We start from the raw sequence: 26,422 nt of genomic DNA, 5'->3' as shown, positions 1-26,422 counted from the left end.
CTGTACCTTCCCTTCCTCTGCCATATCTTTCCAACTGTCTATCATATCTCTCTCTCCCTCCCCCCAGTCAAACCTCTCTATTCCCATGTAGCATCAAATTTTTTTCTCTTTCCTTGCTATCCATTCTATGTCCAACATTTCTCTCTTCTCAATGCATTTCTCCCTCTTGTGTCTTTTTACCTCTTTGTTGCAGCTTTCCTCCAACAATTCTTCCTTTCTCCCTTCATGTCTAGAAGCCTTCCATCCCTCTTTCCTATCCCCTGTGCAGCAGCCTTCCATCCCTCTTATCTCTCTGTGCAGCACTTCCCAACCCCCCTCCCCCGGTGAGACCTGATATACATTCGGGCCTCCTAAAGCAGCAGAGGCAGCACTCTAAACAGGTTGCTCGTGGCCTGCTCCACCAGGGCTTCCCTCTGCCACATCATCAGTGGCACTGCAGAGGGAAATCCCCGGCTGGGCGGGTCATGAGTAGCCTTTTCAGAGCAATGCCTCTGCTGGTTGGCCACCACCATTGCTGCTGCTGCTGTAGAAGACTCAGAGGTATGTCAGGACTCACTGAATCTGTGAGTCCGATATTTTTTTTTTTGGTAGAATGAATCAATTTGTATCTATTCAGTGAATTGAATCAATTCAAATCAGTGAATTGTGCAGCACTAGTTGGAGGGTTTGTTTTTATGTTCTTCTGTGGTTTCTTTCTTAAATTTATTTGTAATGCATTTCAAAATTAATTATTGGACAACTCTTATTACATAAGCACAGATACATTTAATAGAGAACTTGAAACTATATGAAAAACATTTTTCACCCTTCCTTAACACCACTACAAAAAGTATGTATGCATTTACAAGACTATGCTAACAAGCTGCTTCATGGCAAGAAAATTAAAATCTAAACAAAGTGCTCTTTCAGTGTTTTTTCTGTTATAGATTCTTTCAGAATTGCTGAGATTTTATTCATATTTAATCGTGTATCAGGACCACGCTCTCCTTCCATAACCCCTTGAGTTTTTCTTGAGGAAACTGGTAAATAGATCTTGTTTCAAGGGGGGAATTGCATTAGAGGTAAAATGCAAAATCTTTATCAAATATCTTAGAAATCCAAAGGTGGTATCCCAGGGGCTCTTGAAAAATTCTATAAATATAAATTCAGTTGTGTGTTAAAATTCTATAACTGCTCAAATCTTCCTGTGAGTTAGTAATTGATCTTTTACAATTGATAACTTAGTCTGACCTTTAAGCTCCTCCTGAACCTGTTCGATTTTACTTGAAATATCTATCTTTACTGTCTCACCAGACATAGACAGTTCATACGCCAAAACAGTTACATCTCCTGTAGGTCTGGTCACAAAGTCAAATTTTGCAATGTTTTCCAGAATATTTAAAGGGTAATCCACTATGGGAGCATTCTTCTCTGCTCCTCCGTTAACACCCAATAGTGTTTTGCTGCTCAATGTGATGCCTTCCTCAGAAAACGTCAATGTGATGCCTTCCACAGTGTACCTTTACATCTAATACTAACATGGTTGCTGGGTGTGGTGGAATATTAGGCTCCGGAGGTGATAGTTTTGTCATGTCCCAAAGAGAAAGGCTCTCCTTTAGCCAGCCCCATAGCAGAACTTCCTACTTCAATGTGTAAAGGGTTTCCAATGGCGAACCAATCCATTATTTGCTGGGTTGAGGCTGCACTAGGGATTGCAGAGGGAACAACCCACATGGCCCTTTTCCTTTTAATATACAGCATAAGAGCACTGAGGCAAAAGACGAAGCAAACTCCAGATTCAACAATAGTCCTGTCATCTTGACTCTGCCCTCATGCTGCAGTGGTTTCAATGAGGTCTAATTGGTATGTGCTGGCTTGGACCTGATTCGCAGTGTCATACTGGATAATTCAAGAATATATGCCTTTATACTGGTGACATCACTGAAATATTTCAGTTTTTATACCTCCATCTGTCGGTATAACAGAGTCATAACTCTTGTCTGGGCTGATCTAGCAGGACTCCAAAAATGGAAATTTAGGTATGAATTTCACCATGCACACATGTTCCTGATATAGGTGTGTGCCTTTATACCAGCTCTTTGGCTGCTGTAAGTGCTTACAGCTAAAATATGGATGCATGTTTGACCTGTTAAGTAGGTACCTAATTTTCTTTAGAAAGGATTACCTATTCTTCATAGAATTTTTTTTTTATTTAATAAATCTTTATTCGTTTTCAAAAATTACAACAAGTGTACAATAATCCATCAGAAATATATTAATTAATCACTTGACAATCTTATTTGTAATCTTCCAAATACATAAATATAAAAGAATCCCATCCCTCCCTCCCATATACTAATAATTAACAATTATCAATTATTATCATTCATACTCCCACCTTCCCTCTATCTTTTCCAATACTGAGGTGTTTAAGATGTCTGATCATTAGAATAAATAAACAATGGCCCCCAAATCTTTTTAAACTTATTATAATTATAATTATTCTTCATAGAATTGATTCAAAAGATGTATGCTCTTGTGATCTAGATTGTAGCTTTGCGAGTTCTTTTGTATTTTGGGGTGACATGTGGATAGACTATATATGCATTCACCCAGGAAATAGGATACAATAGATAAATTTTAATATGATGCCAGCAAAATATTCAGCTCACACAGTTTCTGGTTAAAGGTGGATGATAATATTCACAGCAGTGTCTAACTTTCCATGCTTGGGGAGGTTGCATTGAAGGGTCTAGCTCTATCTCCATAGTACACAGAGATGGAATATCAGAGAAAATAGTCAAAGAAAAGCTAAAAATAAAAAAGGCTCCAAAGAAGGTTCCCTTTAAAAAAAAAAAAAAAAATACCAGTGCATAGTACAGTTGTGCTCCTGCTCTGCCCAGCCTAGGATGACCAGTAGGAACATGCACATATATCCAGAACTTGGCCAGGGGTAACACATGCAAGTAAACAGAAAAAGAAATTGCTTCCTTAGTTACCCAACCCCATTATAAGTTAGTATGTCTGACACTGGCAGGGAGATCACGGGCATGTCAGATAAGAAAAACATTGAAGGAGAAGCCCAGTTTCCTACAAAAGCAGGTTTGTAGCATTCTGTGTCATCTTGGTACTTAGAAATAAACACTCCTTTATAAAATTACCCTCTTCATGTGTGTAATGCACAATTTGAGTCTCATTACACAGGTCATCTGAGCTACTGCTTTTAGTGGTCTCATAGCTTGCTTTCCTTAATTTCCCTATGATTAGTTTACACAAAGTTTATAGTTACCAGGTAATTGATAAATACATCATCTAGAGCTGAGAATGTCTATTCTGTTAAGAATGTGAGTTTTATAATAAGATATCTGGAGTTCTATTTTTTTTTTTAAGAAATTATATTCTTAGTGGATAAGTAGGTATTATAATCTGACGTGAAAATATAATCAAGAGCTCCTTCTCTGTCTGCCTCAGTATGTTCAAAAGAGTAAGAAATAAAATCAAGAGGCGGCAGCTTGCTAATGACAAAACTATGAATAATAGAAAACTGAAAGCTAAACACAGGAAGCAATGTTCCAAAGTTAATAAACTTAATACCAAAAGCTGTACTCAGTGGTAAACTTCAGTGTATCATTGTGGCGTGAGAAATATTAATTGCTTGTGTTTGCTTTGATAATGCAATAGTGAAACATGTTGAAGACATAAGGACAGTTCTTCAATCTTTTTATGGTGATTTACCTTAGACAGCATTCATTTCTTGTGGTATAATTTCATTGCTATATTGTAGTTTGAATTTAATTGCTTAATTCTAGTGCAAAAGGTATACGAGTCTTGAACCAGTGGGTTATTCTCCTTTAATCGCTAGTTGTGTAAAAGGTTACATCTACATTTTTCGGCTCCACCTTTGGGCTGTGCTGTAGCTCCTCAGTTTCTTTCTGATCTGCTCTGATTTCTGGTTTATTATTTTTGGGGTTTTATCTAGATTTTGAAGCTTCTTGGTGCTTCAGAGGTCCCAAGTGTTATTGGGGCAGCTCTGCCTGAGAGAAAACACAGGCTCTCTGGGTCAGAAGTCTGTAGCTGGTAGGGCAACCCTTTTATAGGGAACCTGCCTGTCTGGCCTGCATTAATACTTTTTTTTCTATAACTCAGGGTCCATTCCCCTGGTAGCAAGGCTCGCTTTTGGTATTCTCAGAGCTTGAGCGCAAGCTTGTGACCACATGTCAGTCCTGAGGACTCTATCAGGTGCCAGCTGCATTCTATTCCCTCCCCCATGATGCATGAGATGCTGTGGGGGGGTCTGGGATTTCAAGCTATATACCTTAGTCTGACTGGCCAAAGAAACAAGCATCTGGAATGGGGGGGGGAGGTCATATCACAGCTGCTGATTCAGCTGAAGCAGACACTGCATCAGAACAACTGTGAGTACAGTCTATTATCCCCAGGACAAGCAGGCAGCATATTCTCACATGTGAGTGATGTCATTCACAGAGCCTGTATGGACAGGTTTAAAAATGCATCGCTACTTTAAGAACTTGAGAAGTTCACAAACTGTCATGAGTTCCCACCCAACGTAGGCTCATGGCTCCTCAGTTCTTAGTTTTCCGCGGAGCTAAGAAGTTGTTCAGTTTTTTGACATTTTGCCTTCCCGCCCACATGGTTTTTATTTTAAATATTTGTTCTTCATTAGGTAAAAAAAAGTGTCTTTTTTTTCTTTTCTCTCTTTTCCTCGCGGCTTTTTGCCATCGAGGGCTTTGTTTTTTTCTCTCAACCATTGAGTTTGACTCGGTTGACGCGGTCTTTCTGTCCGGCTTCAAAAAGTGATGCAGGTGCCAAAGGCCAATTTCTTTCACTTACCTACACAGTTGGTGCTTGCAGTGCCTTGGGCCTGAACACTGGATAGAATCCTGTGCTTGGTGTTCTACCCTGCATAAACATTCCATCAAGAGCTGCAAACTTCAACAGGAAAATTGTTCAGGACAAGCATGGACACTGAGAAGACATCGAAACCTTTGATGTTGAAGACTTTGACATTGACACTGGCGTCGGGAGACCTCGTTCCATCCAGTAAGCTTGCTAAGAAGCCACCAGCTTCCCAACCAGCATTGTAGGTCATTCTTGCATCGAGTCCCTTGATGCCGACAAAGCAGCAATGACCACTTTTACAGCTTGCCTCAACATCGAGGTGTACATCCTCATCGAGGTCACCCTCTCCAAGGCAAGTTGCGGCACCGATAGTACCGGTGCTTTCCTTTTGTGAAAAGCTTGATGTGCTTTTCCAAGCGGAGTTGGGTAATGCTTTCAAATTTCTTACCCCATTATCGACTCCCTCAGTACCAGCCCAGCCTCGGTATAAGTCTATTTGATCTAGCGGTACTGTACCTTAACTGGTTCTCTGGAATGGCATCCACGCTCCACGCCTAGACATCGTGGGTCCAGTTCTCCATCGAGGCATCGATCCAGTTCATCAAGACATTGTTGTTCCTCCTCTCGACGCTCGAAGACCTGTAAGCATTGTTCATCCTCACATGCCACCAAAAGAAAACATCACTCGAAGAGAAAAAGAGCTTTGTGTCATGCCTCGTCATTGGATCGGCACCGGACTCCACATAAACATCCTTCTTGACACACTCCTTCACCAAAGCCCTTTTATGATTCTGACTTACAGTTTGATTTAGTTAAGGATTTTTCTGAGTCTATAATGGAGGCTTACGACACTCCCTTGGAAAAGTCTCCACCAAGGGCTAAATCTCCTTCTGAAAGACTTTCTTTCACTAAATTTATTAGGCAGTTGGGAAAAGAGCTACCATTCAAGTTAGAAGCAGATTCTCTGCCTAAAGTGCTGAATATTTGGAGGCTTTAGATTATGATGAGCCTCCTAAAGAACTTCTCAGATTACCTTTACATGGCATTCTCAAAGAGACTCTTCACAAGAATTGGGAAACGCTCCTTACCATTACAGTGACTTCTAGAAAATTGGACTCTCTATAAAAGATAATTACTTCACCAGATTTTGACAAACCACAGCTTCAGCACCAGTAATTAGTGGTGGAATCAAAATTGAAAAAATCTACTCCATTAAAAATCTATGCCTCAGTATCACCAGGGCATGAAGGGCGCACTATGGACAAATTTGGACGTTGCCTTTACCAAAATTTCATGTTAGCGAGCAGAGTACTAAATTACAATTTCTATATTTCCTGCTATATCAAGCATCTGGTTCAAAAATTGCCTTCTTTTGATAGATACATTCCTTCTCAACATTTGCAAAAATTTCATAATATCTTTCGCACCCTTACCTTAGCTAGAAGATATATGGCAGGGGTGTCAAACTCAATCACATAAGGGGCCAAAATCTAAAACTTAGGCTAAGTTGCGGGCCAAATTTCTAATTAAGATATTTAGGGGTCCTTTTATTAAGGTGTGCTGATTTAGTGCGTGCTAAATGCACATCTTAATAAAAGTACCCCTTAGGGCCTGTTTTACAAAGCCACGCTAGCGGCTGCTGCTCAGTAACGGCCCCAAAGCCCGTAGAGATTTATTTTAAAGGGCTTCAGGGCTGTAGCCGCGCAGCTTTGTAAAACAGACCCTTAGTCTTAGTAGAAGTATAAGGTTACAACTTCTCCAACCCTACGCCGGCTCTGTGATGTAGACAAAATAAACAAAAAAAGACTTTTCCTCGCTCTGTTAAATCCTAGCTCACGTTCGCGGTCTAACACCAGATCGGGATACACATTTCAAATTTGACATATTGTAATCACAAAACAGAAAATTAAAATGATGTTTTTCTACTTTTTGCACACCACTAATACTCTGAGACAAAGAAATGTTCCCACAGTTGATATCAACAAAGAAAAAGAGAAACAAATCAGGTTCTTGCAAAGAGATATTACCGTATTTCTGAATCTGCTCTTATAGCACTTTTTTCTCCCAAAACACATATACCTACACTTATGCACATATGTGCCCTTCAATTTAATATCATTATTATTTATTTATTTTTTAAGAATTTTCATTACATTTTTAATAAAAACGGGTGCTAGAATAGATGTGTCTGTCTGTCTTTCTGTCTGTCTCTCTCCTTGGCTGTCCACCACCACCCCTTGCCTGCTTCTCTCTAGCAGTAGCCCTTCTCCTTTCCTTTTACCTACCCCCTGTCCAGCAGCACCCCTTCCCTGCTCCCTCTGTCTAGCAGTAGCCCTTCTTCCTTCCTTTTACCTCCCCACTGTCCAGCAGCAACCTTCCTACTCCCCCTGTGTAGCAGTAGCCTTGTAATTTTTTTTCCTTACCTGCTCCCTCTTTTTTTTTTTTTAAAGCTATGTTTCTATTGAAATTCATTTATTATTATTACAGAACAGATATACCTTTGTCGGAGAAGTCCCTGTACACCTCCTGTTTTTTTTTTTTGTTTGTTTGTTTGTTTTTTTTGCTCAGCTTATAATGGTTTTCAACTGCTTTGGTACAACTGAGGAGCTACATCACAGCCCAGTGATGCAGGAGATGGAGCCGAAAAAATGTAGATGAAGTCTTCTGTACAACTTTTGATTAAAGGAGCATAACCCACTGCTTAAAGTCTTGTATACCTTTCTGTTAGAAAGATTATTATCAAGGTAAGAACCTAATCTTCCCTTATATTTTTTAGGCAAAATATGTGGATGGAAAAGCACATCAGGGAAAGAATGTGATATTCTCCTAATGGAGCAGAAAAACACTGAAGATAAGTAGAATTCTGGAAACTAACTATATTTGGCAGCTTACCACATCAGCAAATACTATATAAGTTGTAACAAGCTGCTTGGAATTTTCTTATCACCTGGCTCTGATATCATGCTAGCCATGTAGGACTTTTTTTTTTCTGTATCTGCAGCCATGTCAATTAGTTCAACAGAGTCTGAGACCCCAAAGTTCTTTGTTGGATGTGAAGATGGAGAAGGCGATGATAATTTGGATCAGATTCACAGCGAAGTCTTTGAAAATGCTGATGAATGCTTGGCAGAGGAGGAGGAAGATGATGATGATGATGATGATGATGATGATGAAGAAGAATATGATTCTGTACGTATTTTGTTCCTGTTGGGTGAAGTGTTTGTTATAGCAGCTTTTATATTCAATTTGAGTACATTTAGAGAAATGTTAAACTGTTAGTGGTATTGAATAGAATTTTGGAGTTTTATTAAAATGAACTCTTACCTTCTTTAAAATAAGAGCTTTTTTCATTTTTTACACATGAGTAGAATGCTTTGAATTAGGTTCAGGTAGTCTTTCTTCCCTCTTGACTCAGGTCTGAAACTTACCATTATCTTCCCTTTGGTAGCTGCTAAAGGTGTTCCTTGAAAATGGGACTTTTCAGTAAAAATTGTGGCTACTAGGAAATATACCGTATTTTTCACTCCATAAGACGCACCGGACCATAAGATGCACCCTAGATTTAGAGTAGGAAAACCAGAAAAAAAACATTCTGAACCAAATTGTGTACTAATATATACCAGGCTCTACACCCTGTCTCCCCTTCCCTGACAGGCTGTTTGTTCATTTCATTTTTCATATACACACAGCAGATATAAATTATCAAAACTGACCCATTTTGATCACTGTCTCCCTTCCTTTCTTTCTTTCTTTCTTCCTTCCTTCCTTTATTTCTTTCTTTCTTCCTTCCTTTCTTCACTCAGGCCCAAGAATTGTCCCTTTCTATTCCCTCCCATGTCCCAAGTTTGTGCCCCCTCCCACTCACTGCCTTCCTGCCTTTGTTCTTTGATCTACCTCCCTCCCATTTTCCGAGTTCGTGCCACCTCACTGCCTTCTAGCCTTTGTCCTTCAGTTCTGACGTCGAGAGAAGGCTTGTGGGCTGGCGACGTGCAATCGCTGCACGCTGGCCCTTCCCTTCTTTGAATTGCGGCGCGGCAGCAGGGAGCAGCGGCGGGCAGCAGTCAGATTGCGTACCCCCAACTAATGGGTCATTTTAAAAAGTTACCTTCGCTTCATAAGACGCACTGAAATAAAAAAGTGTGTCTTATGAAGCGAAAAAAAATATATAAATTACTAGTCTTATAGCCCATTACATTAAAGGGTGCTGGAATATATGTGTGTGTCTGTCTTTATTTCTTTCTCTCTCTCCTTAGCAGCTTTCTGTATTTCTTTATTTCTTTCTGTCTTTTTCCTTGGCTGTCCACCACCACCCCTTGCCTGCTCCCCCTGTCCGTTCTCCCTTCCTTTTACCTCCCCTGTGTCCACCACCACCCCTTCACTGCTCCCCTTATTCAGCAGCAGCCCTTCTCCCTTTGTTTTACCTCCCCCCTGTCCACCATCACCTCTTTCCTGCTCCCCCTGTCCAGCAGTAGGCCTCCCTTCCTTTTTCTTCCCCCCCTGTCCATTAGCACCTCTTCCCCTGTCCATCAACACCACTTTCCTGCTCCCCCTGTCCAGCAGTATGCCTCCCTTACTTTTTCTGCACTCCTGTCCAAAATCACCTCTTCCCCTGTCCATCCCTGCTCCCCCTGTCCATAAGTATGCCACCCTTCCTTTTTCTGCCCCCCCCTGTCGTCAGCACCTCTTCCCCTGTCCAGCAGCACCCCTTATCTCCTTTCGCGTCTGCCCTCCGCTGACAGCCACCTCAAGCCGCTGCGGCCTGCAGGCGCCGACAGCCGCCACGCGCACTTCTGAAGCCGACAGCCGCCTCTCTTCAAAGCCCTCCTCCCTTCAGCCACTGCCAGCGCCGCTCCGTGAAGCCCTCCTCCTGGCAGCCGCCGTTCCGCACTGCCTTTCATGTGCCTTAGCACGCATGCGCACTCTGCCGACCATAGCCCGACAGATCAGGGAACAGGGAACACGGGGTAAGAATGCGCATGCGTGCTTAGCATTTTATTATATTAGATTAAGCAAAAATAAAACCTATACACTGTAGCCCCGATTCTGCAAAATGCGTCTAAAGTTAAGTTAGGCATCCTTTGTAGAATCACGCTCAGTAGAGTTCAGCACTGTTTAGGCGTCTAACTTTTTAGGTATCCTTTAGAGAATCAGGTTGTAGGTGAGATTTAGATGTCCAAACAATGTCCTTAATGTTATAATATTTTATTATTATGTTATTAGAATGGCGAGTTGGATCTGTTTAATACTTTTATTTTTTTCTCTTCCATCAGACAGAGTGACTGGGATTCGAACCAGCAACATTAGGATAGAAGGGTATAGATTTAACCAGTGTGCTACAGAATGAGCTAGCAAGCTGCAAAGCAATTGTAAAACTGGGTCTTATAGGCATTGTAAGGAAGTCTACTTTTGAGCACAGTTTAGGCTTTAGATAGAAATATAGAGTATGATGGCAGAAAAGGGCCGGCGGCCCAGCAAGTCTGCCCACTCAAGAACCCTCCCTCCCTTGAGAAACCATCTTTTAAGCAAAACTCTGTAGCAACCCCACCTGCCTGTCCCATCGCGTCTTGAATTTGAGCACACTACTGGCCTCGACCACCTGTTGTGGAAGACTATTCCATCGATCAATCACCCTTTCGGTGAAGAAGTATTTCCTGGTGTCACTATGAAATCTTCCCCCCCTTTAAGTTTTAGCGGATGCCCTCTTGTCGCCGTGGGACCCTTAAGAAAAAAGATTTTTTCCTCCACTTCAATGCGGCCCGTGATGTATATGAATGTTTCTATCATGTCTCCCCTTTCTCTGCGCTCTTCGAGAGAATATAAGCGCAATCTGGTCAGACGTTCTTCATATGGGATATCTTTAAGTCTTGAGACCATTCTAGTGGCCATTCTCTGGATCGACTCCATTCTCTTCACATCCTTTTGATAGTGTGGCCTCCAAAACTGGACACAGTTCTCGAAGTGAGGTCTCACCATGGATCTGTATAACAGTAGTATGACTTCAGGCTTTTGGCTGATAAAGCTCCTTCTGATGCAACCCAGCATTTGTCTAGCCTTTGCTGAAGCTTTCTCCACCTGATTGGCAGCCTTCATATCTTCCCGGATGAGTGCTTCCAAGTCCCTTTCTGCAGTAGTTCTTGTTAAGTTTTCACCGTTCAAGGTGTATATTCTGCATGGATTTCCGCTTCCAAGATGCATTACTTTACATTTTTTGCCATTAAAGTTCAGTTGCCAAGTATTGGACCATTGTTCCAGTAAAAGTAGGTCCTGCTCCATAGTATTGGGCCTGGTTGCGCTGTCAGGTTCTGTTGCCCTGCCCACAATGTTGCATAGTTTAGTGTCATCGGCAAATAATGTAATTTTGCCTTGAAGTCCCTGAGTCAGATAGCATTGGGCCCAAAGCCCGAGCCCTGTGGCAGTCCACTGGTCACTTTTGATGTTTTTGAGGGAATACCACTTACATTACCCTTTGAAGTCTTCCACTAAGCCAGTCTTTTATCCATGCTGTCAGTTTCTCCTAGTCCTAACGAGTTCATCTTGTTCAATAACCTGCGGTGTGGGACACTGTCAAAAGCCTTACTGAAGTCTAAATAAACAATGTCCAGAGACTCCCCCCCATCCAGTTTTATTGTTACCCAGTCAAAGAAGCTTATCAGATTGGATTGACAAGACTTTCCCTTCGTAAAGCCATGCTGGTGGGGATCCCTTAATCTTTCATCATCCAGAATCGTGTCCAATCTGTTTTTAATCAACGTTTCCATGAGTTTACTCACTATTGATGTGAGACTCACCGGTCTATAATTCATCCCAGGACAAGCAGGCAGGTATTCTCACAAGTGGGTGACATCATCCGACAGAACCTTGATGCGGACGCCTCACAAGCAGACTTTCTTGAAGAAACTCGAAGTTTCGAGTGCCTTCCCGTCCAGCGCAGGGCGTGTCTCCTCAGTTCTTTTCCACGGAGCCGAGAAGTCTGTCTTCGACTCTGCGTGAAGTGATTTCACTTGTGCCTTCTTTTGTCCGCGGTTTTGTGTTCTTTTTACTCAGAATCGCTGTTTTATTCTTTGTTTTATTCTTTTTTAAAAAAAAATTCTTCCTTTTGTTCGACCGGGCAGGCCTCGTGGCCACAGCCCCACGGCTTCGATTTTGCGGTGGCGCTTTTTCGGCCTATGTCCTGGCCTGCAACCGGTTTTAAAAAGTGTTCCAAGTGCTAGCGCGCGACTTCCCTCATGGACCCTCATCGACACTGTCTTCGGTGTCTTGTGCCTCAACATCTCCCGAAATCATGCCGGCCTTGCTCAACACTTAAGTCTCGTGCTTTCAAATGTCGTTGCATCCTGTGGGAGCAGCTTTTCAGCATGGAGTCTTCGATGGAGCTTTCGTCCACGAAGGATGCTTCGCCCTCGACCTCATCCGAAGCTCTCCAGGCTTCCACAGCTTCTACTCCGAGCCTCATCAAACCTGCCTCGTTTGTACCGGCTCTGTCTTTGACGCCGCCTGCGGTGCCTTCCTCTGTCTCTTCAGGTCAGATAGCACAGCAGCCCATTCCTCCGGTGGTGCTTAAAGTCCAAGCACTCACACTGCCTCGAAGGAACACGAAGCCCGTGCAGGATGCCCCGTTGGAGACGCAGATCCATCCTTGTCGGCTTCTTTCCAGACCTTGTTAGAGAAGCAATTCATTCATCTCTTTACTACCATGGGGCCGAAGCTTCTCTCACAAATCCAGCTTGGGCATACCGAGGTCTCCCACGAGGTCGAGCTGCCTCCTGTGCCTCAGTCGTATGCACAATCTTTGCAGGGAGCAGAGTCTCTGTGAGTGTCTGGTCTGGCATCTAGGCATAGACAGCAAGGAGCAGATTCTTTGCCAATGCCTCCGTTGGAACCCTCACACTCGAAGCAAGGAGCAGAGTCTTTGCGAGTGCATCGAGGTTCTTCCACTCAGCCTCCACTGCTTCGTTCCACAGCCTCCAGCCCTATCCATTCTCTAGGGGCTTCAACTGGGACACGCTCTCCTTGATTATCGAGGCCTACTTCGAGGCACAGCTCGCATCATAGATCGAGGCATTCTTCTAAGCATTCATCCAGGCATGCCTCGCCTCATCGCAAGCAGCCTTTTCTTCAATATTCTCCACCGCCTACATCGAACCTTCTGATTCCGGACCTCGAGGACCTGGTGGGTTCTTTTTCTCCATCCAGATCTCCTTCGCTAGATCATGCTGCCTCGACATCCTCGAGTCCCTCTCGAGGCCAGGCTTTGGCAGATCAGCTGTCTTTTTCATCTTTTCTGCGTCAGATGGCAGTTGACTTAGATATTCAACTTGATACTGGATCTAAGTTCTCCAAGGAGTATCTCGAGATCATGCATCTGCCTCAACCTCCGGCTGAATCCCTCAAGCTTCCTCTTCACAAGCTTTTGGATCAAACTTTTGTCCGCTATCTGGAAACTCCTTATTCCATTCCAGCTGTTCCAGGCAAATTGGACTCCAGATACAGGACAGTACATCATAAGGGGTTTGACAACACTCAATTGTCTCACCAATCCCTTCTAGTTGAATCTTCTTTGAAATGTTCTCACCTTTCTCAGGTGTATGCCACTGTTCCTCCGGGAAGGGAAGGTAAAACGATGGACAGATTTGGTAATCGCATCTACCAGAATTCCATGATGACCTCCGGAGTCCTCAACTATAATTTTCATTTCATCACCTATTTCGAGTTCTTTCTCTCCATTCTTCCAAAGTTCATGCCTTATCTGGATTCTCGTATGCACTTTGAATTCCAAGAAGTCCTCGCATCCTTGTCACAACTCCGGCTGCAACTTCTTCAGTCCTCCTATGATGCTTTTGAGCTGTCTGCTCGAGCTACTGCTTGCTCTGTGGCCATGCGACGTCTGGCTTGGCTCCATACCATCGACATGGATCCTAACCTACAGGATCGGCTGGCTAATGTTCCTTGCGCTGGCAATGACCTCTTTGACGAGTCTATAGAGGCAGCCACCAAGAAGCTCTCGGACCATGAGAAGTCTTTTGCATCCATTCTCAGGCCGAAGCCTAAGCCAGCTCTTCCTACACGCCCTCCTCAAATATATCAGAGGCGTTTTCCTCCAAAACAGGCTCCTTCTACTCATCAGCCTGTTAAGAGGCAGCATCCCCAGAAGCAGCAAAAGCCTCAGCCACCTGCTGTACCTAAGGCTCCTCAGCCTTTTTGACTATCTAGAACGAAGCATAACCTTAGTCGTTCTGCAATTTCCAGTTTTTCCCCCTATCTGAGGTCGTCTCCATCATTTTTACCACCAATGGACGACGGTTACTATCGACCTCTGGGTCCTTTCCATCATCAGGGAGGGATACTCTCTTCAATTCCATCAAGTGCCTCTGGAACATCCTCCAAGAGAGTATCCTTCCAATCCCTCCCAGACCGCCCTTCTTCTTCAGGAAGTTCAAGCTCTTCTTCAGCTTCGAGCTATCGAGCCTGTTCCTCTGGCTCAGCAGAACAAGGGTTTTTACTCCCGGTACTTTCTTGTTACGAAGAATACGGGCGATCTGCAGCCTGTTTTTGATCTCAGGGTGCTCAACAAATTCCTAGTCAGAGAAAAATTTCTCATGTTGACCCTGGCATCTCTTTATCCCCTCCTCGAGCAGAACGACTGGTTATGCTCTTTGGATCTCAAGGAGGCCTACACACACATTCCCATCCATCCGGCCTCCCGTCAGTACCTCAGATTTCGGGTGGGGACTCTACATTTTCAATACAGAGTACTTCCTTTCGGTCTGGCCTCCTCACCCAGAGTCTTCACCAAGTGCCTGGTTGTGGTGGCCGCTGCTCTCAGGAACCATGGTCTTCAAGTATTTCCATACTTCGACGACTGGCTCATCAAAGACTCCATGTCTCAAGGCATCGTCGTAGCGACCCAACAGACTATCTGGTTCCTGCAAAGTCTGGGATTCGAAATCAACTTTCCCAAATCCCATCTACAGCCGTCTCAGACTCTTCAATTCATCGGGGCCGTTCTAGACACGATCCAACTCAGAGCATTCCTTCCTCCACAACGTCTGGACGCTCTTCTCTAGCTTTGTCATGCAGTGTCATCTCGCCCTTCCATTTCGGCGAGACACATGATGGTTCTTCTGGGTCACATGGCTTCCACAGTACACATGACTCCTTTTGCCAGACTTCACCTCAGAATTCCTTAGTGGACCCTGGCATCTCAATGGACACAGGTTTCTGACCCTCTGACTCAACACATCCAGGTCACTCCTCTCTTCCAATCTATCCCGAGGCTTACTTTTTCACACGCCCCCCCCCCCCCCCCCATCAGAAGGTTCTCACGACCGATTCTTCAACTTACACTTGGGGGGCTCATCTGGATGGTCTCCGTACTCAAGGCTATTGGACAAGTACAGATCGTCAGTGTAACATCAATCTACTGGAACTCAGGGCGATTTTCAATGCTCTCAATGCTTTTCAGCATCTACTTCACGACCGTGTAGTCCTCATTCGAACGGACAATCAGGTCGCAATGTATTATGTCAACAAACAAGGCGGCATGGGATCTGCCTCCCTCTGTCAGGAAGCTCTGAAAGTTTGAGATTGGGCAATTCGCCACGACACCTTCCTCAAAGCTGTCTACATTCAGGGGGCGGACAATGCCTTAGCAGACAACTTGAGTCGTCTTCTACAGCCTCACGAATGGACTCTCCATTCCACGCCCCTTCATCACATCTTCTCTCAGTGGGGAACGCCTGAGATAGACCTCTTTGCAGCCCCCCCCTCAACTACAAACTGCCTCAGTTCTGCTCCAGGATCTACACTCCTCATCGCCTCGAGACAGATGCTTTTCTTCTGGACTGGACAAATCTCTTTCTATATGCGTTTCCACCATTCCCTCTTATTCAAAAGACGCTGGTCAAGCTGAAGACCGACCATGCCACCATGATTCTGATTGCTCCTCGGTGGCCCAGACATCCCTGGTACTCCCTTCTCCTTCAACTCAGCAGCAGGGAGCCATACCTTCTACCAGTTTTTCCCTCTCTGCTTACGCAGCATCAGGGATCTCTGCTTCATCCCAACCTGCAGTCTCTACACCTGACAGCTTGGTTCCTCTCAATGTAGCTCCTCTTCAGTTTTCTTAATCTGTGAGGGATGTTTTAGAAGCTTCACGGAAGCCTACTACTAGACAATGCTATCACCAAAAATGGACTAGATTTACTACTTGGTGTTTTTCTAATCATAAGGAGCCTCAGCATTCCTCCTTATCTTCAGTTTTAGACTATCTGTTGCACCTTTCTCATTCTGGTCTCAAGTCTACATCAATCTGAGTCCATCTTAGTGCAATTGCTGCTTTCTATCAGCCTATTGAAGGGAAACCTCTCTCTGCTTAACCTGTGGTTTCCAGATTCATGAAAGGACTTTTCAATATCAAACCTCCTCTCAAACCGCCTCCTGTGGTTTGAGACCTCAATATTGTTCTTACTCAGCTGATGAAACCTCCATTTGAACCAATGGACAAAGCTCATCTGAAGTATCTCACTTGGAAAGTGGTGTTTTTCATTGGCCTCACTTCCGCTAGGCGAGTCAGTGAGCTCCAAGCATTAGTTGCGGATCCACCTTTTACAGTGTTCCATCATGACAAGGTGGTTCTTTGCACTCATCCGAAATTCCTTCCTAAAGTGGTCTCTGAATTTCATCTCAACCAATCCATTGTTCTTCCAGTGTTTTTTCCAAAGCCTCATTCTCATCCTGGAGAATCAGCTCTTCGTACTCTGGATTGTAAACGTGCTTTGGCTTTCTATTTGGAACGCAACAAACCACACAGAACTGCTCCTCAACTTTTTGTCTCCTTTGATCCAAACAAGTTGGGACATCCTATTTCTAAGCGTACCATCTCCAATTGGATGGCGGCTTGTATCTCTTTCTGCTATGCCCAGGCTGGATTACCCCTTCACAGTAAAGTCACAGCCCATAAGGTCAGAGCAATGGCAGCTTCTGTAGCTTTCCTCAGATCTACACCTATTGAGGAAATTTTTAGAGCTGCTACTTGGCCCTCGGTTCATACCTTCACTTCTCACTATTGTCTGGATACTTTCTCCAGACGGGATGGACAGTTTGGCCAAACAGTATTACAAAATTTATACTCATAAGTTGCCAACTCTCCCACCATCCCACTTTGGTTAGCTTGGAGATCACCCACTTGTGAGAATACCTGCCTGCTTGTCCTGGGATAAAGCACAGTTATTTACCATAACAGTTGTTATCCAGGGACAGCAGGCAGCTATTCTCACATCCCACCCACCTCCCCGGGTTGGCTTCTCTGCTAGCTATCTGAACTGAGGAGACACACCCTGCGCTGGGTGGGAAGGCACTCGCGCATGCGTGGTGCGGGCGACTCGAAACTTCAAGTTTCTTCAAGCAAGTCTGCTTTTGAGGGGTCCGCATCGAGGCTCCATCGGATGACGTCACCCACTTGTGAGAATAACTGCTGCTGTCCCTGGATAACAACTGTTATGGTAAGTAATTGTGCTTTTCGGCCTCTGACCTGCATCCCTTTTTGTGGAGCGGGATAACGTTTGCAGTTCTCTAGTCCAGGGGCACTCTTCCCTTGCTTAGGGAAAGATTGAAGAGCTCTGCTAATGGTTCTGCCAGGACATCTTTCAATTCTCGAAGTACTCTAGGGTGTAGATTATCTGGGCCCATAGCTTTGTTTACTTTTAGTTTTGATAGCTCGTGGTAGACGTCGCATGCAGTAAATTCCATGTCCCGGAATGGGTCCTCTGAGTTCCCTTTTGTCTGTAGCTGGTGAGCATGGGCATTGGATGTCAGCGCACTCATAAAGCTGCAGTTGCCAATTAAGCTGCTAGCTTCCACTCAAGGTGTGCAAAATAACAAAAACATGGAAATGACGCATAACGCAAGATTCATCCAAATAATTTTATTGCTTTTATTTTTCCACCATGGAATTCAAAAGACCAGTTGCATTAGTGGGAGGTCGTTATAGTTGCCAAAATGCTGGCCTTCTGATAACGAACTCAACCCGATACTTTGAAGCTCCCCATTATATACCTTTAGTCCAGTGTGACATTATTGGTCGTGGGCCAATCAAATAACAGAGGTGGTGGTCTTTAAATTTAGACAGAAAATTCCTTTACATGTTTAAAAGTTTCAGAAATCATATTTTTTTGTTTACATTCATTTCTGAATATACATTAACATTTTATTACATATCCAATATTCTTTTTGTCCTTTTCAAAAAAGGTATATTAAGAGAACCTGCATTTGTTAAGTGCTGAGATATTCTCAGCCCTCCCTGTCAAGGAGAAGGAGGGGCTGTTTCTCCCTTCCCTGAAACCTGACAGCTTCATGTTATACCTACACAGTCCTAAGCATGGGCTTCTCCTATGCCCCCCTTCCTATGCATGAGACTAGAACAGCAGTCTCTGACTAATTATTTCCAGATGCTGTGTTCAGGATTTTTTCCTTAGTGTTCTTTTTATAAACCATTTCATTTTAAGTACAAATTCTTTCATCCATCCATTCAGCACTTGCTTGGGGCCCCACATCCATACATTCATAGCTTCACACATTATATGTCATTCATATTTAATACATGTTATATCTCAGTTTGGGATACGTAATCTGATATGCTCTTCCTAACCAGCCTAAGGCACATCTGGTATCAATTAGAACCACGATGCTAGAAGCGGGCAAAACCTGAACAAAGACAGGGAAAAAGGCTGAACACAAAATGGAGTAAAACCAAGCAGAAGACACAGAAAGACAAAGAACCCAAAATGGAGTCCATGTATATCCTGATTTTCTTCATGATCTAGCCTAATAGCAAAGTACATAAAAATAATATTATTATGCTTTTCCTTAATATTAATCTATAGTGTGTTTTTCTGGCCTTGGCTACATCCATATTCAGATTTTTATTCACCAATTTTTCGTACGCTTCTATTGGGTGTGGCCTTAACTAACATATATGCATGTATCTAACTAGAGTTACCCAGAATCATTCGAAAAACCGACACTTTGTAGAAAAACTCTACAAAATACTGCACTGTCATGTCCTGACGTCCATTCCATTACCGTCCCATAGACATCACCCCCTACTGGCCACGAGCCACTACTCCTCACTGGGGACCATATCCTGGCGCTTCGCAGGTGAAGACTGAGCAGAAGTAGTTATTGAGTAGTTCTGCTTTGTCTGCGTCTGAGTCTGTAAAGTTGCCATCAGGTTTCTTTAGGCGCCCAATACCACTTGTGTTCTTCTTCCTGTCGTTAACGTATTTGAAAAAGGATTTCTCCCCTTTCTTTACCTGCCTAGCTATGTTTTCTTCCATCTGGAGTTTGGCGCCTCTGACTTGTTTTTTAACTTCTCTAGATTTAGCCAGATAAGTTTCTTTAGCTGCCGGTCGTTGTGATTTGTTTGTAGGTAACGAAAACTTTACTAGTTCTGAGATCTCCGCGGAGAACCACTGAGGTCTATTTTTCCTGCGTCGTTTGCTCACAGTTTTTATGTACATGTTGGTTGCTTCTTGTAGGGTAGATTTCAGAGCCGACCATAGAACCTCTACACTGTCCATCGTGCTTTGGTTTTGCAGCACTTTGTAGACATAGTCCCCATGCCCTGAAAGTTAGTTCCTTTAAAATTTAGGACCTTAGGCGATGTATTTGACCTAGTGGTACCTTTCTTGAGGTGGAACCACACCATGTTGTGGTCGCTGGAGGCCAAGGTGTCACCCACCAATACCTCTGTGACACTGTCTCCGTTGGTGAGCAACAGGCCCAGGATTGCCTGATTCCTGGTGGGTTCTAAAACCATCTACTTGAGGCATGCTCCTCACATGGAGGCTAGTAGCCTCTTGCTGCCGCTGGTTGTAGCCGCTGGTTTGTTCCAGTTCACATCGGGCATATTGAAGTCTCCCATCTGCACTGTATCTCCACGCAGTGTGATTGTCTCGATGTCTTCCATTAGTTCATCGTCTGCAATCTCCTTTTGTTTTGGTGGTCTGTATACAACATCAAGATACAGGCATTTGTTATTGCCCCTGGCAAGGTTCACCCAGAGGGATTCTCCCGTATACTTGATGTCTGTGATTTTAGTAACCTTGATGTCATCTCTTATGTACAGAGCTGCCCCTCCTCTTGATTTGCCTTCTCTGTCGTGACGGAGTAAGTTATATCCTGGTATGACTATATCCCCATCCGTGGGACTCCGAAAACCATGTTTCTGATATCGCCACTACATCAAGGTCAGCGTTTCTCATTTCCGTTTCCAGTTCCAGTATTTTGTTGCCTAAGCTGCGGGCATTAACAAATATGGCTGACCATTCTTTCTGTTTGCATGGAGTGTTTTCTGTCTGAGATAGTTTGTCCCCTCCAATCTTGTCTTTGTCCCCTTCAATCTTGCCTTTGTCGCCCTTACTATTGCCGCTGTCTCCTTCAGTGTTCATGCGATGTCTCACCTCTGACTTCAAGATGGGAGTCTCCGTCTCTCCCTCTGTCCCCCACTTTACCGACTTGATTACTTACCTCAGATACTAAGACTCTGTCTCTTGCTCTGCCTCTCTCGATATGGATGCGAGATAATTCATCTTCCTCAGATACTAAGTCTCTGTCTCTCGCTCTGCCTCTCTCTATATTGACGCGAGATAATTTGTCTTCCTCGATCATGCCTTTATTTCCTTTGGTATTGCCTCTGTTCCCTTTAGTATTTGCGCGATTACTAACCTCAGAGTTACTTACCCTACTAGTGTGAGAGTAGGTCTCCTCCCCGGCTCACCTAGTTTAAAGCCTTCCGGAGCAAGTGAGCCAGGCGTCGTTCCAGGACGTTCTTCCCTCTTCTGTTTAGGTGTAGCCCATCTGGTCCCTGCAGTCCCTGAAGTGCCTCTCTGTGGTCCAGGAAGCCAAAGTTCATCTCTTTGCACCATCCCCGTAGCCATTCATTAGTTCTCTTGATCCGTTCTTCTCTGGCTCTCCCCTTGTTTCTTACTGGTAGGATGGAGGAGAAGACCACCTGCGCTTCCAGTTGCTTCAGCTTCTCTCCTAGGGCTCTAAAGACTTCTTGTATCTTCTCCGGTGAGTTCCTGGTGGTGGTGTTTGTCCCAACGTGGATGAAGAGCATTGGGTAGTGGTCTTGGGGCTTGATTATTTTTCCTACGCAGGTAGTCGCATCCCGGATCCTGGCTCCTGGTAGACAGTAGATCTCTCTTGCCTGTAGATCTGGTCTGCATACCGGTCCCTCAGTTTACATCCATAGACCTGAGTTCTATGGATGGAACTTAGGCACTCTTTGGACCTTCTTCCAGAACTTAAGCACATTTTGGATGTCTTTAATGCAATCTGCTAAATAGCTCTCTGGGTTTTTATTTTTGCTTTATTAAGCTCAAAATACATTTAAAAAGCTACCACATAAACGGGGCACATCAAAACAGATATATTGCATGCAAAACCTATTTTTGTGGATAAACAGCAATGTTATTTGCTAATTAGAGGAAAAGATTCATTAACTGAAGCACAGCACATGGAAAAACATAGCTTTAGTTTTCTTGCTAAAAGCTACCCTTTTTTTCTGACTAAACAGTGCTCCAATCAGCTCATTCTTGAAAGCAAAGAAAGCACATGACAAAAATATATAGATTGCATACATAACTTCATTTGCAAAAGCTTAAAAACAGAAAAAAACAGATACAGACCTTAGCATGGCTTCTACTTCATTGCAAATGGAGGTTTGCAGCTACACAACGGTGACCTCATTGTGAGATCATCAAGAAGCATCTACAAAGTAGAATGCTACAATTAAAATATGTGCTGGGGAGCTGGTTGGGATTTGAACTTATGACTTCTGGAAGAAGAGCACAGGTCTTTTACTTATTAAGCTATAGCAGTTTCAGGCAGGTTTCTTTGGCATTTTGTGAATATTAATAATTAAAATTACTTGAAAATACTTTTTATAATGCATACCTTAACATATTTTCTTTGCTCACTTAGCTGCTGGCTTCTAGATCCAAATTTAACTGTAATAGAGATTCTGTGCTTAAAACAGAATAAATTGATCAAGTGAGTGGATGATATCCAACTCTACTGAGGTGAATGGTTCTCTTAGAGCTAAAAAACAAAACAAAACACTAGGTGGTTTTTTTTATATGCAAAACTTATTATATGTGCAGTTGCTACCTCACAAATCCCCTTAGTCTAATACAAAGATTAAGAGCCAACCCTTTGAGGGGTTGGAGAGTATTAATCTCCTGGTTATAGATATTTTCTTACTGGTATTTATTTACAGTCGGCCCTCAGTATCCATGGGTTCTGCAACTGCGGCTTCAACCAAACGACTGAGATGCAGCTCACTCTCTCCGGTCCCCTGCACCCAGTATACCTTTGCAGTCAGTCTTTGGCCCTGCAGCAACAGCAGCAGCCATACTCAAAGGAAGCTGCATCAGAATGGGTGGGCCAGGTTAGAGGGAAAGGCCCATTGCAAGCTTATGGAGATTCAAATGAAAATAAGTATTCAAAACAGGGAGTGGCAAACTAGCACACAAATATAAGAATTTAGGCAAAACCATCATCTTCATAGAGTTTTTACCTTGCCCAGCCAGTACACCCTCGATTCCTCCTTTCTTTCCAATTCAGCTAGCACAGTTTTAAGCAGAGGGGGATAGTTCATGACAAACAATTTGGAAATATCTGCTGGAATGTTGACTTGCCACCATCTAATATATGTGCCCTTCCACCTAAGAACATAAGAATAGCCTTACTGGGTCAGAACAATGGTCCATCAAGCCCAGTAGCCTGTTTTCACGGTGGCCAATCCAGGTCCTAGTACCCTGGCCAAAACCCAAAGAGTAGAAACATTCCATGCTACCGATCCAGGGCAAGCAGTGGTTTCCCCCATGTATTTCTCAATAACAGACTATGGACTTTCCTCCAGGAAATTGTTCAAACCCTTCTTAAAACCAGCTATGCTATCCGCTCTTACTACAACCTCTGTCAATGTGTTCCAGAGCTTAACTATTCTCTGAGTGAAAAAAATATTTCCTCTTATTGGTTTTAAAAAGTATTTCCATGTAACTTTGAGTGCCCCCTAGTCTTTTTAATTTTTGACAGAGTGAAAAATTGATCCAATTGTACCCGTTCTACTCCACTCAGGATTTTATAGACTTAAATCATATTTCCCCTCAGCTTTCTCTTTTCCAAGCTGAAGAGCCCTAACCTTTATAGTCTTACCTCATACGAGAGGAGTTCCATCCTCTTTTTCATCTTGGTTGCTGTTCTTTGAACCTTTTCTAGTGACGCTATATCTGTCTTGAGATAAGGAGACCAGAATTGAATGCCATACTCCAGGTAAGGTCGTACCATGGAGTGATACAGGGACATTATAACATTCTTAGTCTTGTTAACCATCCCTTTAAAAAAAAAAAAATTCTGAGCATCCTGTTTGTTTTTTGTCCACCGCCACACATTGAATGGAAGGTTTCATCATATTTTCTACGATTACACCCAGATCCTTTTCTTGAGTGCTAACCCCCAAGGTGGACCCCAGCATCCGGTAATTGATTTGGGTTTTTCTTCCCAATGTGCATCACTTTGCATTTGTCCACATTAAATTTCATCTGCCACTAAAAACATAAGAAGCGCCATCTCCGGATCAGACCTTCGGTCCATCAAGTCCGGCGATCTGCACACGCGGAGGCCCTGCCAGGTATACACCTGGCTTATTTTATAGCCAACCATATCTTTATATGCCTCTCTCAAGGAGATATGCATCTAGTTTGCTTTTGAAGCCTAGGACTGTCGATTCCGCAATAATCTCCCCTGGGAGAGTATTCCAGATGTCAACCACTCTCTGTGTGAAGCAGAACTTCCTGATATTAGTCCTGAACTTGTCCCCCCTTAGCTTCATTTCATGTCCTCTTGTCCGTGTCAAATTGGACAATGTACATAATCTTCTCTGCTCTATTTTGTCGATTCCTTTCAGTATTTTGAAGGTCTCTATCATATCCCCACGCAGTCTCCTTTTCTCAAGGGAGAACAATCCCAGTGTTTTAAGTCGATCCTCATATTCCAGTTTCTCCATACCCTTCACTAGTTTAGTTGCTCGTCTCTGCACCCTCTCCAGCAGTTTTATATCCTTCTTTAGGTAGGGAGACCAATGTTGGACGCAGTATTCCAAGTGGGGTCTGACCATTGCCCTATAAAGCGGCATTATAACTTTCTCCGATCTACTCGAGATTCCTTTCTTTATCATGCCCAATATTCTATTTGCCTTCTTTGCCGCTGCCGCGCATTGTGCCGACGGCTTCAGGGTCCTATCTATCAGTACACCCAGGTCCCTTTCTTGTTCACTTTTTCCCAGAGTTGCACCTGACATTCTGTACTCGTATTCCTTATTCTTACTGTCTAAATGCATTACCTTGCATTTCTCCACATTGAACTTCATCTGCCATTTCTCCGCCCATTTTTCTAACCGACACAAATCGCTCTGGAGTTCCTCACTATCCTCCTGCGATCTGATTGCCCGGCAGAGTTTTGTGTCGTCTGCAAACTTGATGATCTCACTGGATGTTCCGTTTTCCAAGTCATTGATTCCCAGTCTTCCAGTTTCCTAAGGTCTGCCTGCAATTTTTCACAATCTGCTTGCGTTTTAACAACTTTGAACAGTTTAGTGTCATTGCAAATTTAATCACCGCACTCGTCATTCCAATTTCCATATTATTTAAAAATTAAGTTAAATAGCACTGGTCCCAGCATAGACTCCTGTGGCACTTCACTGTTTACTCTCCTCCATTGAGAAAAATGACCATTTAACCCTCTTCCTGTACTAAAGTCAGGTCTTACCAATCAGAAGCTGTGTGTCAAAGCAGCTCCTGATTGGTGAGGCCCGGCTTTACTACAGGAAGAGGCAGTTGGAGCATACAGCGAGTGATTTCCTTCACTCGCCGGCCCTCCGGCTGCCCTCTCCTGCCTCTCCAGCTGCCCTCTCCTGTCTCCCCTGCCTAAAAACCGTATTTGCGGTTTTTCAAAATTTGCGGAGGTTCCTGGAACGGAACTCCCATGAATTTCGGGGGAGTACTGTACACAACTGAACTTTGCCACCTATCCCATGACTCTTTAATTTACTCAGATGCCTCTCATGAGGAACTTTATCAAAAGCTTTCTGAAAATCTAGATACACTACATCAACCGTCTCACCTTTATCCACATGCTTATTAACACCTTCAAAGAAGTCAAACAAATTGGTGAGGCAAGATCTCCCTCGGCTGAACCCATGCTGACTTGCTCCCATTAAATCATGTTTGTTTATGTGTTCCACAATTTTTTTTTTAATAATTGTTTCTACCATTTTGCCCTACACTGAAGTCAGGCTTACCGATTTTGTAATTTCCTGGATCTCCCCTGGAACCCTTTTTAAAAATTGGCGTAACATTAGCCACCCTCCAGTCTTCAGGTACTACAGACGATTTTAGTGACAGGTTACAGATCATTAACAGCAGGTCAGCAATTTTATGTTTGAGTACTTTTAGTACCCTGGGATGTATACTATCTGGTCCAGGCGATTTATCATTTTTTAACTTGTCAGTTTGGCTTAGTACATCTTCCAGATTCAAGTTTCAAGTTTATTAAGATTTGTTATCTACGCAATATCATATATTTCAATGTGTATAACAATTTTTTTTTTTTTTAATAAAAAGGGGGAGGACAGAACAAGACATTGTATATAAATTATATACTTTCTAATACAAACTGGTACAAAAGGCAAAGGGGATGAACTACAATCTTTAAAGAAAGAAAATAAACATTTAGGGAAGAACACATATGGTGGGAACACATAAGAAGAAAATAAAAGAAAATAAAGGATAATTTGGCGACCTACTCGTAAGATTGATTAAGGTCTAAAGATTTAGTGCTTGGTAAGTTATGCTGTCTATATTTTGAATGCGTCCTTATACAGAAAGCTTTTTAAGGAGCGCTTGAATTTTTCTAAGGAAGGTTCATTATGTAGGTATAGTGGTAAATTGTTCCAAAGCTGGGGTGCTATGACCGAGAAAATGGTAGATCTCTTGGTCCCTATCATTTTTAGAGAAGGAATAGTTAATAAATGTTGTGTTGATCTGAGTGCCCTAAATAGAGAATATGGTATCAAAAGACGATCCAAAAATATCGGCGCATGTGATTGTTGAATTTTAAAAGTTCCTCCGCATCATCACCCTTGAAAACCATTTCCGGTTCAGGTAGATTTCTTAAAACTTCTTCTGTAAAGACTGAAGCAAAGAATTCATTCAATCTCTCTGCTATGGCCTTATCCTCCCTGAGTACCCCTTTTGCTCCTTGATCATCCAACAGTCCCATGCCTGTTCTACAAACTTTGCTCTCTGAGCATTGGTGTTAGCCAGCGCCATTCTTAACATATTGGATTATTAGTACCCTTTCTGAATTCAGAAGGATTACATCAAAACCCCTGATGCAGCCAAGAAGCGAAACAGCAATCATCCTTGTCATGTGTATTAGACAGTTGAACTCCCATGCGACAGCCCTGAGGAGCACTGGAAGTTGGCATTTGTTTTCAGGAGCGCTGGAAGTTTGCTTTAAA

The 26,422-nt window shown here is 43.2% G+C and overlaps 1 protein-coding gene across 9 annotated transcripts in view; it reads left to right on the top strand.

Annotated features, from left to right (window-relative positions):
• Positions 1-26,422, top strand: part of PPIP5K2 (diphosphoinositol pentakisphosphate kinase 2) — a 501,817-nt gene that overhangs the window by 32,604 nt on the left and 442,791 nt on the right. For all 9 annotated transcript variants that reach the window (XM_033929166.1, XM_033929168.1, XM_033929165.1 and 6 more), the window contains exon 3: positions 7,616-8,028. In XM_033929166.1, coding sequence (XP_033785057.1) covers positions 7,843-8,028 — 186 coding nt within the window. In that variant the 5' untranslated portion in view covers positions 7,616-7,842. The remainder of the gene's footprint in view (positions 1-7,615; positions 8,029-26,422) is intronic.

Source organism: Geotrypetes seraphini, chromosome 1 (genome assembly GCF_902459505.1).
Source record: "Geotrypetes seraphini chromosome 1, aGeoSer1.1, whole genome shotgun sequence".
In the NCBI taxonomy this organism is placed as follows: Eukaryota; Metazoa; Chordata; class Amphibia; order Gymnophiona; family Dermophiidae; genus Geotrypetes; species Geotrypetes seraphini.
Note: the sequence above shows the minus strand (reverse complement) of the source record. Positions and strands in the feature narration are given on the sequence as shown.